This window comes from Alosa sapidissima, chromosome 24 (genome assembly GCF_018492685.1).
Source record: "Alosa sapidissima isolate fAloSap1 chromosome 24, fAloSap1.pri, whole genome shotgun sequence".
NCBI lineage: Eukaryota > Metazoa > Chordata > Actinopteri > Clupeiformes > Clupeidae > Alosa > Alosa sapidissima.
In genome coordinates, this window is record NC_055980.1 from 1,597,855 (window position 1) to 1,610,625 (window position 12,771).

A 12,771-nucleotide genomic window follows, 5' to 3' on the forward strand; every position below is an offset into this window, starting at 1 on the left:
ATCTTTTGCGTTTGAATGTAGCACGATTTTTTTTTTAAACAGCTGGACAAATTATTTAGCTAATTGATTATAGCCTGTACACCAGCAATTGTTGAACATTTTACCTGTACAAGTACATTGACAGTAGCCCAGCCTAACAAGCATGTTGCATGTTGTAGGACTACTGTAGAAATTTCATTTAAATTGCAACCGCATGCCTGCTTGCCGACGTTCAAACGACAACGAAAAAGATATCAAAGCAACAAGAGGATTGAGTCTGAATGACACGACTCATATTGCTCCGATCATAACCGTCTATAAAAAAAAGTGTTTTTTCTTTTCTTTTTGAGCACGAATCCCAGGACATAACGCACTGGACCTTATAATAGGCTCGAGATATAATTCCAAAGGGGGCAGATAGGGGCCTACTGCACTTAAAACTTCGAAATTTGAAATTGCGATCAGTGACTGGCATCGGGTGAACGAAGCTTCGAAGTTGAACAGGCTATTAAAAACTATTTGCGCGCCTCAATGTCACAGGAGAGACTGGGCTCTCCCTTCTATTCATTGAAAAAGACGTTATGCTACCTGCAAACTGGCCTATGATGTCATTGCTGAGTTTGCGGCAAAGCAAGATATGGCGAGCCAGTGTCATTTATTTGAATGTCGTGTGTGTTTCTGCTCATTGACAAATACCGTTCAGCACAATGATTCATGCCCAATTAATTTCCCCTGTTAAAGTGTTCGCCTTTGTTACACTATTTGGTTTCGTGATGTAGCCTATGATACCATATGGCCAAATATGTGACTCAGCTAATGTTATAGGCTATTCAATTTCCCCTAATGTTATAGGCTATTCAATTTCCCCTCTTAAAGACAAGCTGGTGTAGCTTATTAGACTAGGCTACTATTAAAATGCACCGACGGTAGCCTTGGCTATGTGTAAAGTAAGCTATCGCATGATTTCATGCACGTAAGTTCATGCATCTGTCAAGTTCGCACAGGGTCTCGCACCCCCTTGCTGAAATTTCTTGCTGGCGAGGGAGGGTCTTTTTGACAAACGCTCCCAAAACTCCTCCGGTAGCCCCTGAACAGTCCCTAATTGATTATAGCCTGTAGGCCTACACCAGCAATTGTTGAACATTTACCTGTACAGGACATTAGCCCAGCCTAACAAGCAGATGTTGCAAAAGACATCAAAAGACGCAATTAATCAGAAATAAATAATGTAATCTGCATCGCTTTATTTAACAAACTGCAAGCAACAAGAGGGTTGAGTTCGCTGTGAGGCCCAACCCAAGAGCAGAGCCTATCTGTTAAGGCACTCGATAGGCTATAACGAGCTGTGTGCGTCTGGAAAGACAATAGAAGATGCTTTCTGAATAGCACAGCGAAGACAGTTCTGGTCATACCATACCCTCCCCCCACTTCCTGTAGCCTACCATTATGACTTGTTGTCGTTTTGGGACATTAAGCTTTTTCACGTTAAGCCCCCCTCCCCCACCCCCTTCTTTCACAAGCAGTGGGGGAGCGCGGGGCACAAAGTAACACTTTTTGGTAGACAGAGGAGGGTTCTCCGCACTTCTGTCGTTTGGCGACAATCCGGTGCAACCAGGCCAGGACAGATATTTTAGAGAGAAGGAGAGACGCCGGTGCAGCTCAGATGTCTTCTTAATTATGACCGCCGCGCAGCGAAGCGGCGGTCATATAGGTTTAGTCAGATTTTTTTTTTTTTTTTTTTTTTTTTTTTTTCGCATGCCCAAATTTCCGTCAATGATTCCCGGGACACTGAAAGACCGGGGTACACGAAACTTGGTGGGCATGTAACCCCACATGGATAGCATGGAACCATCGTTTTTCGTTTTGATCTGTAGCCCCCCCGCTGGACTGGACCCCCCGAAAGGAGGGTAGGGCAGACACAGTTTTCTGTGAATATCTCGAAAACCGTAGGGTTTAGGAGGACCTTTTTTTTTTTGTATGTTGAGCTCAAGGGGCCATGTCAACCCATTCCATAACCACTCATTTCATGTATAGCGCCACCTAGTTAAACACAAAAAAGTAAAAATGAGGTGTTGTAATTGAAGGTATCTGTGACCTAACATAGTCAAAACTGCACGAAATTGGAAGTGTAGGATCATTATGACACCCTCTGTATGCACGCCAAGTTTTGTGGAATTCCGTTCATGGGGGGCCACACAATAAATTAATTTATGTTACTATACACCAACTAGCCTGTAGGTGGCCGGAGACAGTTTTCTGTGAATATCTCAAGAACCGTAGGGCCTAGGAGGTCCACCTTTTTTATGTATGTTGGTCTTAAGGGGGCATGTCAACCCATCCCATTACCACTTATTTCATGTATAGCGCCACCTAGTAAAAAATTAAAAAGCAAAAAATTAGGTGTTTTCATCACAATATCTCTGGCTGACAAGGTCAGAACTGCACGAAATTAAAAGTGTAGGATCATTATGACACCCTCCAAATGCATGCCAAGTTTTGTGTACTTTCGTTCATGGGGGGCCTTACAATAAAATAATTTATGTGTGCATTTAGTGACGTACACCAACAAGGATTCCCGGGACACTGAAAGACCGGGGTACACAAAACTTGGTGGGCATGTACCCCCACATGGATAGCATGGAACCGTCATTCTTCGTTTTGATCTGTAGCCCCCCCCCCCGCTGGACTGGACCCCCCGAAAGGAGGGTAGGGCAGACACAGTTCTCTGTGAATATCTTGAGAACTGTAGGGCCTAGGATGACCAATTTTTTCCATATGTTTGCCTCCAGGGGTCATGTTAACCCATTCCATGTGCACACATGTGCATAAACAGATACACACGCACACACATACATTTACAGTAATCATACGTATGACACATACTCACACAGTAGACATATGTACGCATGCATGCACATGCACAAACACACATACGCAGGAAAACACACAAGCACGCACATACATACACACACACACACACACCCACACACATAAACATAAATTTGTACACGCACACATGCACACAATTCAAGAATTTTTCCCGTCATCTACTCCCTGAATTTTTGGTCATTGATACCCGGGACACCGAACCACCGGGGTACATGAAATTTGGTGGGTATGTAGCCCCACTAGACTTTTACGGAAAAATTTCATTTCGTCCCCGGGGACCACCACCAACCCACCCATCCCCCCCCCCGTGCTGGGCCCCCTGAACCGCGGCACTGAGGATGAAGAATCTTTTATGGTATGTTGGTGTCAAGGGCCCACATCAACCTGGCTCATAATCACTCATTTGTGATTTGCACCCCCACCCCCCGGTAAAAAATGAAAATGCAATATTATTCTGCTTTAATCGCCCCTATCTTCGCCCCTATCTGAAGATGTTCAGAACTGCACCAAATTTTATGTGTATGATTGACCTGGCATTCTCCGGGGGTATGCCAAGTTTCGTAGAATTTCATCCATGGGGGGGTCTAAAAAAATTAGGTTATGTGTACATTTAGTGACTGTACACTCATTGGCCTGTAAATGGCGGTGCACACATATACACATGCACACACACAGGCACCCACATACTATCGGTATTAGAGCGGCCGATACATAATTACAAATTCAGTAGGATTAAAAGAAAGCCAAAATAAATATTCATCATCATCATCATGGCTGCATTTTCAGTATTGGCGAGAAGTAGTCGTTTGTCCACTAGATGGCGCATCGTTGCAGTGAGACGTAATTTTGTTGGAAGTTAAAAGTGGGTTGGAAAAAACAATGGACGCTTCATACAAGGACTGTAATTTACCGCAGCGAACATCTAATAAGTATAGGACGATGTTCACATGAAGTGTAATTCCCATTTCTTCTTGAAGCCGAAATAAATCTGAGGATGTTTATCGGACATGCTTGGTTTTTACTGCAGGTACGTTAATCTTATAATATCAATAAGGACCTAGGTAATGTTACCGTTAGCGTTGGTTGAGTGATGGAGGCATTTGATTTATTGCATTTGTAGAAAACTATAAATGCGGTTATACCAAGCAAATTGATAGCAGCACTGTTTGTATCTTTCGACTGTCATTTATTGCACGTGCTACAAAATCATTCTGTGCAATGGAAGATTTACCAACGTTACACCGGTCTGATACAGTTTTGCCTATACATGCGTGAGACTGAGACGCCTGTATATTTTGTTTTAAGTGCGTGCAGGGTGTAAGAGGGGAATCGATGTGCTTTGATTACAGCTTGGTAGTTGTAGTCTGTGAAATTAAAAAGCACGTGTGTGTGAAGTATCCAAACAATGACACCTTCATTTCATTATGGCTGCTTTAGCAACACACCTTAAGCTACTGTGTAGTGGGTCCCATTTAGAAGTGGCTACTTCATTCGCGCTTTCCTTGACTCATGGAGCTGCGTGAATGTTATTACAACTTTTCGCCACGATATGACAGTTTAAGTCCGCTTGATACTGTAAGGCGTAAGCCATTGGTTTCCAAAGGAGATTTTATTTGTGTCGCCAGCATAGCCTATTGACAATTTATGTTGTAAATAGGCCTACCTTATAATCCTACCTGTAACTTAGGGAAGCTAACAGCTTTCTATTAGGATCTAGTTTGTTAGTTACCGTTTTGTCATAACTCCCTGATGCATTTTTGCATTTAGAATAGCCAGAGCGTGTATATCTCAATCGGAAAATTAAACAATATCGGGTGCCTATGGACTAGGCTGGGTGAACCCAGCCTGATCTGCCCGCTATTTATTTTTTGATTTCTTAAAAGATTGAGCTTGGTCTGATGAAAGCCAGACTAGCCATGGACCTCAGTTAAACAATGCAAGGGAACATGAATCAGCCTATATTTGCATTAACAATAACGGACAAAAGCTCTTCAACTTTGGCCCGTTAAAATGTGTATGAACAGTCTAGCGACGCATTTCATCAAGGCCCATTTGGACATGTCAGTTATTTGCACCACTGGTTAGATGTAAAACAGCATTTCGTTTCAGACTAGGCTACTGTTACTTATTTTGTGCATTAACAATAACGTTTCAGACTACTGTTACTTAATTTGTGCATTGACAATAAAGTATTACATGAACTAAAGATGACTAAAATCTTATGTAGAAGAAGAAACATTCACAAAAAATCCATCCATCCAAAAATGACCTTTGTTTTTGATAGCTGTTGAAAACGGCATGGAACTGACAGAGATGTTTTTGTTTAAAAATACATAAATAAATAAATAAATAAATAACATTATGCTGATACCTTTTGCTTTTCCCAAATACAATGTAGCCTACAGGTGTAAGTGACCTTTCATCAATCCAGTTGCAATGGATGAACTGTGATGAACTGCCCTACTTGTGATTGTTTAGAGATTTTAAAGGTTTTATAACAATGCTACATCTTCTTTGGCTATTCTACAATCTATTCACCTTTTCAGCACCAGTAGGCTACTTTCTGTGCAGCCGCACACACACACTCAGGCATGCCAACCAAGCATACACAAAAGTTTCAAGAGTGGGGGATGGAGTAAAATATGGAGACAAATTGAAGTGTGATTTATTTTCGCGGAACGGATGTACAGGACTGAGCGGCGGTCATATTTTGTACCGCTATGCGGTACATCTAGTTTTCTTTATTCTTTAGTAAAAGGTGCAGAACATTATTAAACTTTGACTAACGTTTCGATGTGTCAATGTTTTTGACTAACGAACATCGAAACGTTAGTCAAAGTTTAATAATGTTCTGCACCTTTTACTAAAGAATAAAGAAAATTAAGAAGACATTTGAGCTGCACCGTCTCTCCTTCTCTCTAACACTTTTTGGCTTTGGCTAAATATTTCTAAAATCATTTGAGTTTCACTAGTCACATGTTTTAACAAGGAACACTTGTTATTGAACTAATAACAGACGTGTGTCGAAAACTGACTTTATTTTCCATATTCAGAGTCTAACCAAGGTCAACCTTGCCAAAAAAGCCCTCAAACCTGAAAACACATGAGGCAAAAGTGCAAAAATTGCAATCATTGTAGCCTACAGTTGTAACAGCGCGTAACAGTCGTTTTACTCCCCGTATGTGCTCATTATAAAGAACGTTTAACGTGTCCCAAAACAGCTATCAACACCTTGCAAAAATGATAACAATAGGCCTTTATATGGCTCTTCTCCTGCCTAGAATCGAACTCAGAGCTGCCTGAAAGTTGCAGACCTGTTCTGGAAATACGCGCATTAACCCACTCGACCGTCAGACAACGCTATCTGCTTCGAGTAGGCCTATTGGGTAGGGCTGTAGCCTACACTGGTTGCTGTGGCACAGTCTTGAGTGACCGAATTCGTTTTCCTTTTGTCATATGAATGCTGTCATTTTGTTATCATTACTGTTAAGGAGATGCTGTAGGCAATGGCTATATTTACCCTCGTTAGTGTAGTAAAACAAATCAGAACTATTCACGAGGTTTCTGGGCAGCATATTTATGTTCTGTTAGCAAGCGAACTTCTCATGACCGCCGACAAAGTAGCCTACTGCCAGCTGACGAAGCTCTCATTTTAAAACATTACTGAGAGACAGGCACTGTACAATCAAGACATCTTGCCACTGAATCCAAAACTATGTTTAACATTATGTACAAAGCTTATAGGCTACAGTGGACTAGCATGTTGCAGGGGCTGCTAAAAACACAGAGAAATGCACTGAAAACTCGGCCAATCACAGCCCTTGCTGTCGAATGCTCCATCCGGTTCGACCATGGAACGCCACAGCGGACTATGCTGCCCCCAAGCGGCTGCAGTTGTACTTACATTTCACCCAGCTGCGTGAATCACCTTGATGGTGAATGAAGTGTCAATTCTTAACTGGGACCCACTGTATTTGCCCACAATTCCCAATGGTGTGTGTGGAAGAAACAGGCACTGAGTTGCACTGATGGTTGTCATTCTGTTAGGGAATTCTCCCATCTCCACAAACAAACTCTGGACCTTATTCATAGTGGCCAATGGGTCCTTGGTTAGCTGTCTGACCAAGACCCTTTGTAATGCCAGGTGACATGGTATATCCTTAATTTGAAATAAATCTGGTTAATGATGTCCCATAACATTGGAGATGTCTATGTTTGCGATCCATTTCCACTTCTGTATCCAAACTATTTTGTGTCATCATATGAATCTCTGCTCGGATTTGGCACAGTAGCAAGCTTATCAGACCACTGCTGTCTCTGTGTGTCTTGGTCTAAACCCAAGAGTCTTTGCAATCAAGAGACCACGAGGCAAAATCTGAGGTCTTGCAATCCATGAAAGTTGCTTCACTGTACTTCATTTGACCCAGTGTTCTAAGTCAAAGAAAGCAATTGTACATCATGTTTCAAGTTCAAGTTATTTATTTGTCACATGCATTTTTATACAAAGTACAATATGTAGTGAAATTCTTAGTCCTTTGACTTAAATGACTGTGCAGTGTGTACTGTATATCATGTAGATATACAGTAAATAAATAAAGAAAATAAATAGAATATAAGTGTAACTGTTATACGTTTGTATGAATGTCAAATAAATATACTGATGTGATGCATTGAGGTTTTGTCACATGCTCTAGGTTTTAGAACAGAACAGTGAAACATTGCAAAGACATAATATTCCCGCTTATCTCTAAAGACTTAGTCACACACAGATATACACAGGGACAGTTACAGATATCATACAGTCATTACATAGAATCGTAATTTTAGTGTCAAAGTGACCCACTAGAGAGAAATGCAGAACATTAAACCACATATTGGAATATTGGGCATAATGCAGAACATTAAACCACATATTGGAATTGGACATAATGCTCTATTCCACTTTCTCTCATAACACGCCTATGCATTTTCAATATGAAATGATCTTAAATGTCTTATTTTATTAATAAAAAGTCATCTTTAAGTTGCTGGTTTTACAGTACAACTCTTCCTCCTCCATGAAAACTAAAGTTATAAATCATTACTTGTACTGACAGGAAAGACAAAGAACTCTATTTGCCACAATAAAAAGATATAGGGCATTGCCCACTGACATCAAACAAACAAATATGATCTTGCTTTCCTGGGTACTATGAGTTATTGAGGATTCTGTGATGAAGTGATGACTAATTGAACAATTCTCTAATCTAAAAAGGATGTCATGATGATCAGTGTGTCATTTTCAACATTTCACTTACCGATACATTTACACTTAGGTATACTTAGTTGCATATTTGCAATTATAATTTACCACTGGGGCTCCACTTGTCTCACAGCTCCAATGAATAAGAATTAAGTTTTGGCCTGCAAATTCCTGTTGATTCCCTATTGTAAGCTATATAAATTGGTAATATGTTTCCGTTTCCTTTCTTCTTTCTTTCATCCTCCCCTTCCTTCTTGTCTCTCACCTCATTAATTAATATCATTTTACAGTACCTTTTGCAAAACTTAATTCTATATACCTAACATACTTGGCTGTCTGTTGGAGAGATGAGTGATATCATTAGCCATGATTAAGGAGGAACTAGAAAGTGTATATTTAGACCATACACAAATGTAGCCATATATGGTTACATTTGAAGGCAAAAGTAAAACATCTTAACTTTTAAGTAAATATTAAGGCCATTTTCACAAGAGCTTAACAACAGGTTAAGAGACCCATAGCCTAATATTTAATGTTGAATTTATTTTTCTTTTCCAGTACTCCCTGTCTTCAAACCACAGCTCAAAGAGGGTTGTGAAGAAAAATCAGAGTCGATAACCATCACTGTTTTCCCCAGAATTCAGTATAACACATCAGACCAGGAGGGAAAGAAACAAGCAGGAATGATGCACAAAGTCAAAACAACAAGGGCTCCTGGAAAGAGAGTGGAGATAAGGCACTACAACATTAAAGACTAAGATAATAACTTTTAGTAGATATTGCCCCAGAATTGTTTTGTATTTTGTAGGCTATACATTAAATTTCCATATAAGAATGACTGTTAGCTTGAATATGATGGAAGATAAATATTTAATAAATACATTGTTTATATGAAAATAATGTGATTATTGGTTGAATTCTGTAAGCCACGGGACAGCACTGTTGTTGCCTTTTTAATTATTATTATTAATTCTCTGTAATTTGCAGATACCAGTTTTTTTTTCCTTCATATAATTTATAAGGTATTCATACTTACTAAATGTTTGCAATGCATTGGATCATTCACGTTCATGTCTGCAGTTCTATGAACTCTAGTAACCCTCTGGCGGTACATGACATCATTAGTTGGGTGAAGCTCCACCTCCCACAGTGTCGTCACATCACCCTATCACCTAGCAACACCCTTACATTCATTGTGATTGGAGGAATGGACACACCTCTGTTTTTGATAGGCTTATGCTCACTTTTCAACAACTCAGAATAAACAGTTGAATTGACAATAGCGGCGTTTCCTCCTCATTGTTATGCTTACAAACACATCACATTCATTTACAATGAGAATCAAAACCATACAATTATGTGTATATATAAGTGGCTCCGATATATCATATAGCCTGATACGTTTCCTATTTGTTGTCTATGATAGGCTACATTCAGCATTGATACCCTGCAGTGTTTAGTAGCCTACATTGCAATTTGGAAATTCATTGGAAGTAGGGAATTCTTGAAACAATAAAATTACACTTAAACCTCAATAACGTTACTGTTTCAAAATATGCTGTGCAATCTTGCAACCTGTCCTACCGAAATGCATCCACCGGTCTTGCACGCTACAATCACCACTCTTCATCAGTTTCGAAATGTTGCCTAATGTTAGTTTGTATTGGTCTGTTGACAAAGCCATCCTATGACTAGATATCACCTTGAACGTGAAGGCAAGACTGAACATGCAATTCGTCTGTCTCAAACGCAACATCATTTCCTGAATGAACTCGAGTAACCCATCCTAGACATTTCAAATTTTGTATGAAACTACAGGACCGCGGGCAATCACCCCATCTTTGGCTGGGTATACGAGACCTTCCTCCTCTCCTATTGGACTGTGCTGCACAGCCAAGTTGTCAGCCCATGTGGCGTGGCTTCAGAGCATGTCAGCCATTTAAATTAAGCAGTGAAAGAACCAAATCGGCAAGACAATTTTTGAGGTGTAGGGTTAGTTCTGCCGAGGAGAGACTTCGGTGAAATCAAGTGAACGAGGATAAACGCGACCACAGGAATATTAGTGCGTTGTCCTCAATTTGCTTCAATATTGAAGTTCACGGTACAGTTTACGGAGAGGATATTCAGATCTGTCAGGTGCCGTTAACGTTAACTGTTCACAGGTAAGTGGCGTCATCTTTAACTGCTGTCAATGATGCTTTGCAATGTTATAGGCTATCGTCAGCACATTAATAGCTAGCATTACATATTATTCTATGTAATTGATGGCAGCTCTTAAAAACGTAATTTGGCAGTATAGCTACTTCCACGTCGAGGACGACATCGCAGTGTGGTCCTTGACTATGATAATTGTGTGGATGTAAGTTACCGTATACTGGTGAGTCAACGTAGACTATCGTTATTATCCTAAAATAAAGTTAGGAGTGGAACAACAGTCAACGCATGTCGCAGATGGGACGGATAGCTTCTAGGGCTAGTGCTATCTGACGCAGACCAACCTTGAAACCGAACGAATGTCTTGAATTCGTAACGTTACGGTTGTGGTTCACGGTGTTTGCATAATGTAACGTAGGCTATGTGTGATAAACCACTTTTGAAGATGACCTGCTAGCAAGTCAGGAAGCTAACTTCTTTTGACATCAGTTGTTTGTGAACGTTATAACTGCAGTGTGTCATGCTAATGTAGTTACTTTACATGAGATGTTCATCAGGGCATTGCAACCTATTGAAATATTGTTGCATTAGTATAAAATATAAGGTCTGCAGCGTCAAGATATCGATCTTTGATCGGTCTAATCCGACCCGCAGAGGTCTTGAGGGCCTGCAGCTGCCTAGTCATGATGCTCTATCATTTTGAGGAAGTTTGGCGTTTCACTTTCAAGCGATGTGCTGTCAGACACGTCTTCTAACAGATCGAGCCTATTACATTTGAATTTGTTGGTGCGATCATTTTTTGCTACCACTTTAATTACTATCAGTCAATGCATTGCTTTAACAATTGTATACAGCGACGGTTAGGATTGCATGGCTACACTCATTGTGTAGGCTATGAGAAGTAGGCCTAACGTTAAGCAATTCAGCTGTTGCTGAAAGTTTATATATATTTATATATATATATTTGTTGTAGTAATGATTAATGTAAACGTCTTTCAAAAATGTGATTTGAATAAAAGATTGACTGCACATAATTAGGAGCACTTCTTTGAGTCATTGGGTGAGTGAGAGAACAGAATCTCCTTGGCAGGTATTTTTTTTACTCTGGAGGGGGACTGATATGGGCGAGGCCTCACTAATAATGATGGCGATTCCATGCCGTGATGTCATCACAGATTAATTAACTTTAGCCTGAATCAGCCCACTTAGTGCCCCTGATCACACCTTACCGCTTACCACATATGCAACACTACACATGCACTCCAGTTATTGCCGTGAGATTCCACTCTCTAACTTTGCCCATTGTCTTTTTGTCGGGTGGAGTTAACTCCAATCAGCCGGCATCCACAGACAAAATGGAGGTTTAGGCCTAAGCTTCCTTGTTGGTAGGTACTTGAAATTCATAATTTAAAAAAATTACTTATGAAAATCACACCGATCTGTCAAATTAATTTACAGATGGAAACTAGGCCCATCTCAGAATTATGTCATTTTTTGTCTAGAGGAAGTCTGTTTGTTTTTAGCTTTTATAAAGGCACATTGCATTGCCTCTATGCAAAGTACATGAACTTTGTATTGTACCTTAAGGCTGCATGCAACTTCAAACCTTTCTATCTCACATCTGAAGCTGGTTCCATGTTTCTGTCAGTGTCCTGTGATGGAGGCATACCAGGCGCACATCTACAGCTTTGGCAGTTGTTTTTGTGGATCCTTGAATCAGATGCAGTAGGCCTAGTGCTCCCTAGATTTAATGTGCAGCCTATTCAACTAATATGGATTCTAATAAAGTTCCATTTCTGCAGTTCTTCAGTACATAACACATTAGAAACAAAAATTAAATGTACAGTATGCAGGTTTAGGTATTTTTTGCCTAAAAAGCAGTGTTTGTCAAAGTGTGGTCCGGGGACCACTGGTGGTCTGCAAGCTATCCCAAGTGGTTGGCGAGCAGACGTGGTAAAATATAATATAGATGAGATTGAACCAACTTGTACTGTATGTAAATCCAAACAGTTCTGCAACACTGGCTATATAAGATACGCCAATTTAGATTAGATTTGATTCAACTTTATTGTCATTGTGCAGAGTACAAAGACAATTAAATGCAGTTTGCGTCTAACCAGAAGTGCAAAAAAAACAGAGAAGTGCAATGTGATACAAAGTATAGACAGGTGGTGCATAGACAGGTCAAGAAATATAGTGCAGTGTAGACAGTAGTTTTAGTAGTATTATTTAATAGTGAATTAATAGATGTGCAGATAGTTTAATGGATGTTAATAGACAGATAGTTTAATGTATGAAGTGAAGAAAAAGAAGTGAAAGAAAGTGGGAAGAGAAAAGTGAGCTATCCAGTTCAATGGAGAGAGACACAGAGAAGAGGTCCATTTTCAATTCAACCTTGGTCAATTTTGAATTTTCTAGTGTCTATTCTGTATGACAATACGCCGGTTATGCGAATGCTATAATGCTTCTTTTGCGAGTAGCCTAAATAACTAAAGAGCTCAAAAAGG

At 40.0% G+C, this 12,771-nt stretch overlaps 2 protein-coding genes across 2 annotated transcripts in view; both read left to right on the forward strand.

The window, feature by feature from the left end:
• Positions 1–9,364, forward strand: part of ccdc57 (coiled-coil domain containing 57) — a 148,691-nt gene extending 139,327 nt beyond the window's left edge. The window contains exon 19 of the mRNA XM_042082781.1: positions 8,669–9,364. Coding sequence (XP_041938715.1) covers positions 8,669–8,868 — 200 coding nt within the window. The 3' untranslated portion in view covers positions 8,869–9,364. The remainder of the gene's footprint in view (positions 1–8,668) is intronic.
• A 515-nt stretch (positions 9,365–9,879) lies between these two features.
• fasn (fatty acid synthase) overlaps positions 9,880–12,771 on the forward strand; it is a 49,078-nt gene continuing 46,186 nt past the window's right edge. The window contains exon 1 of the mRNA XM_042082772.1: positions 9,880–10,272. The gene's annotated coding sequence lies outside the window, so the exon portion shown is untranslated. The remainder of the gene's footprint in view (positions 10,273–12,771) is intronic.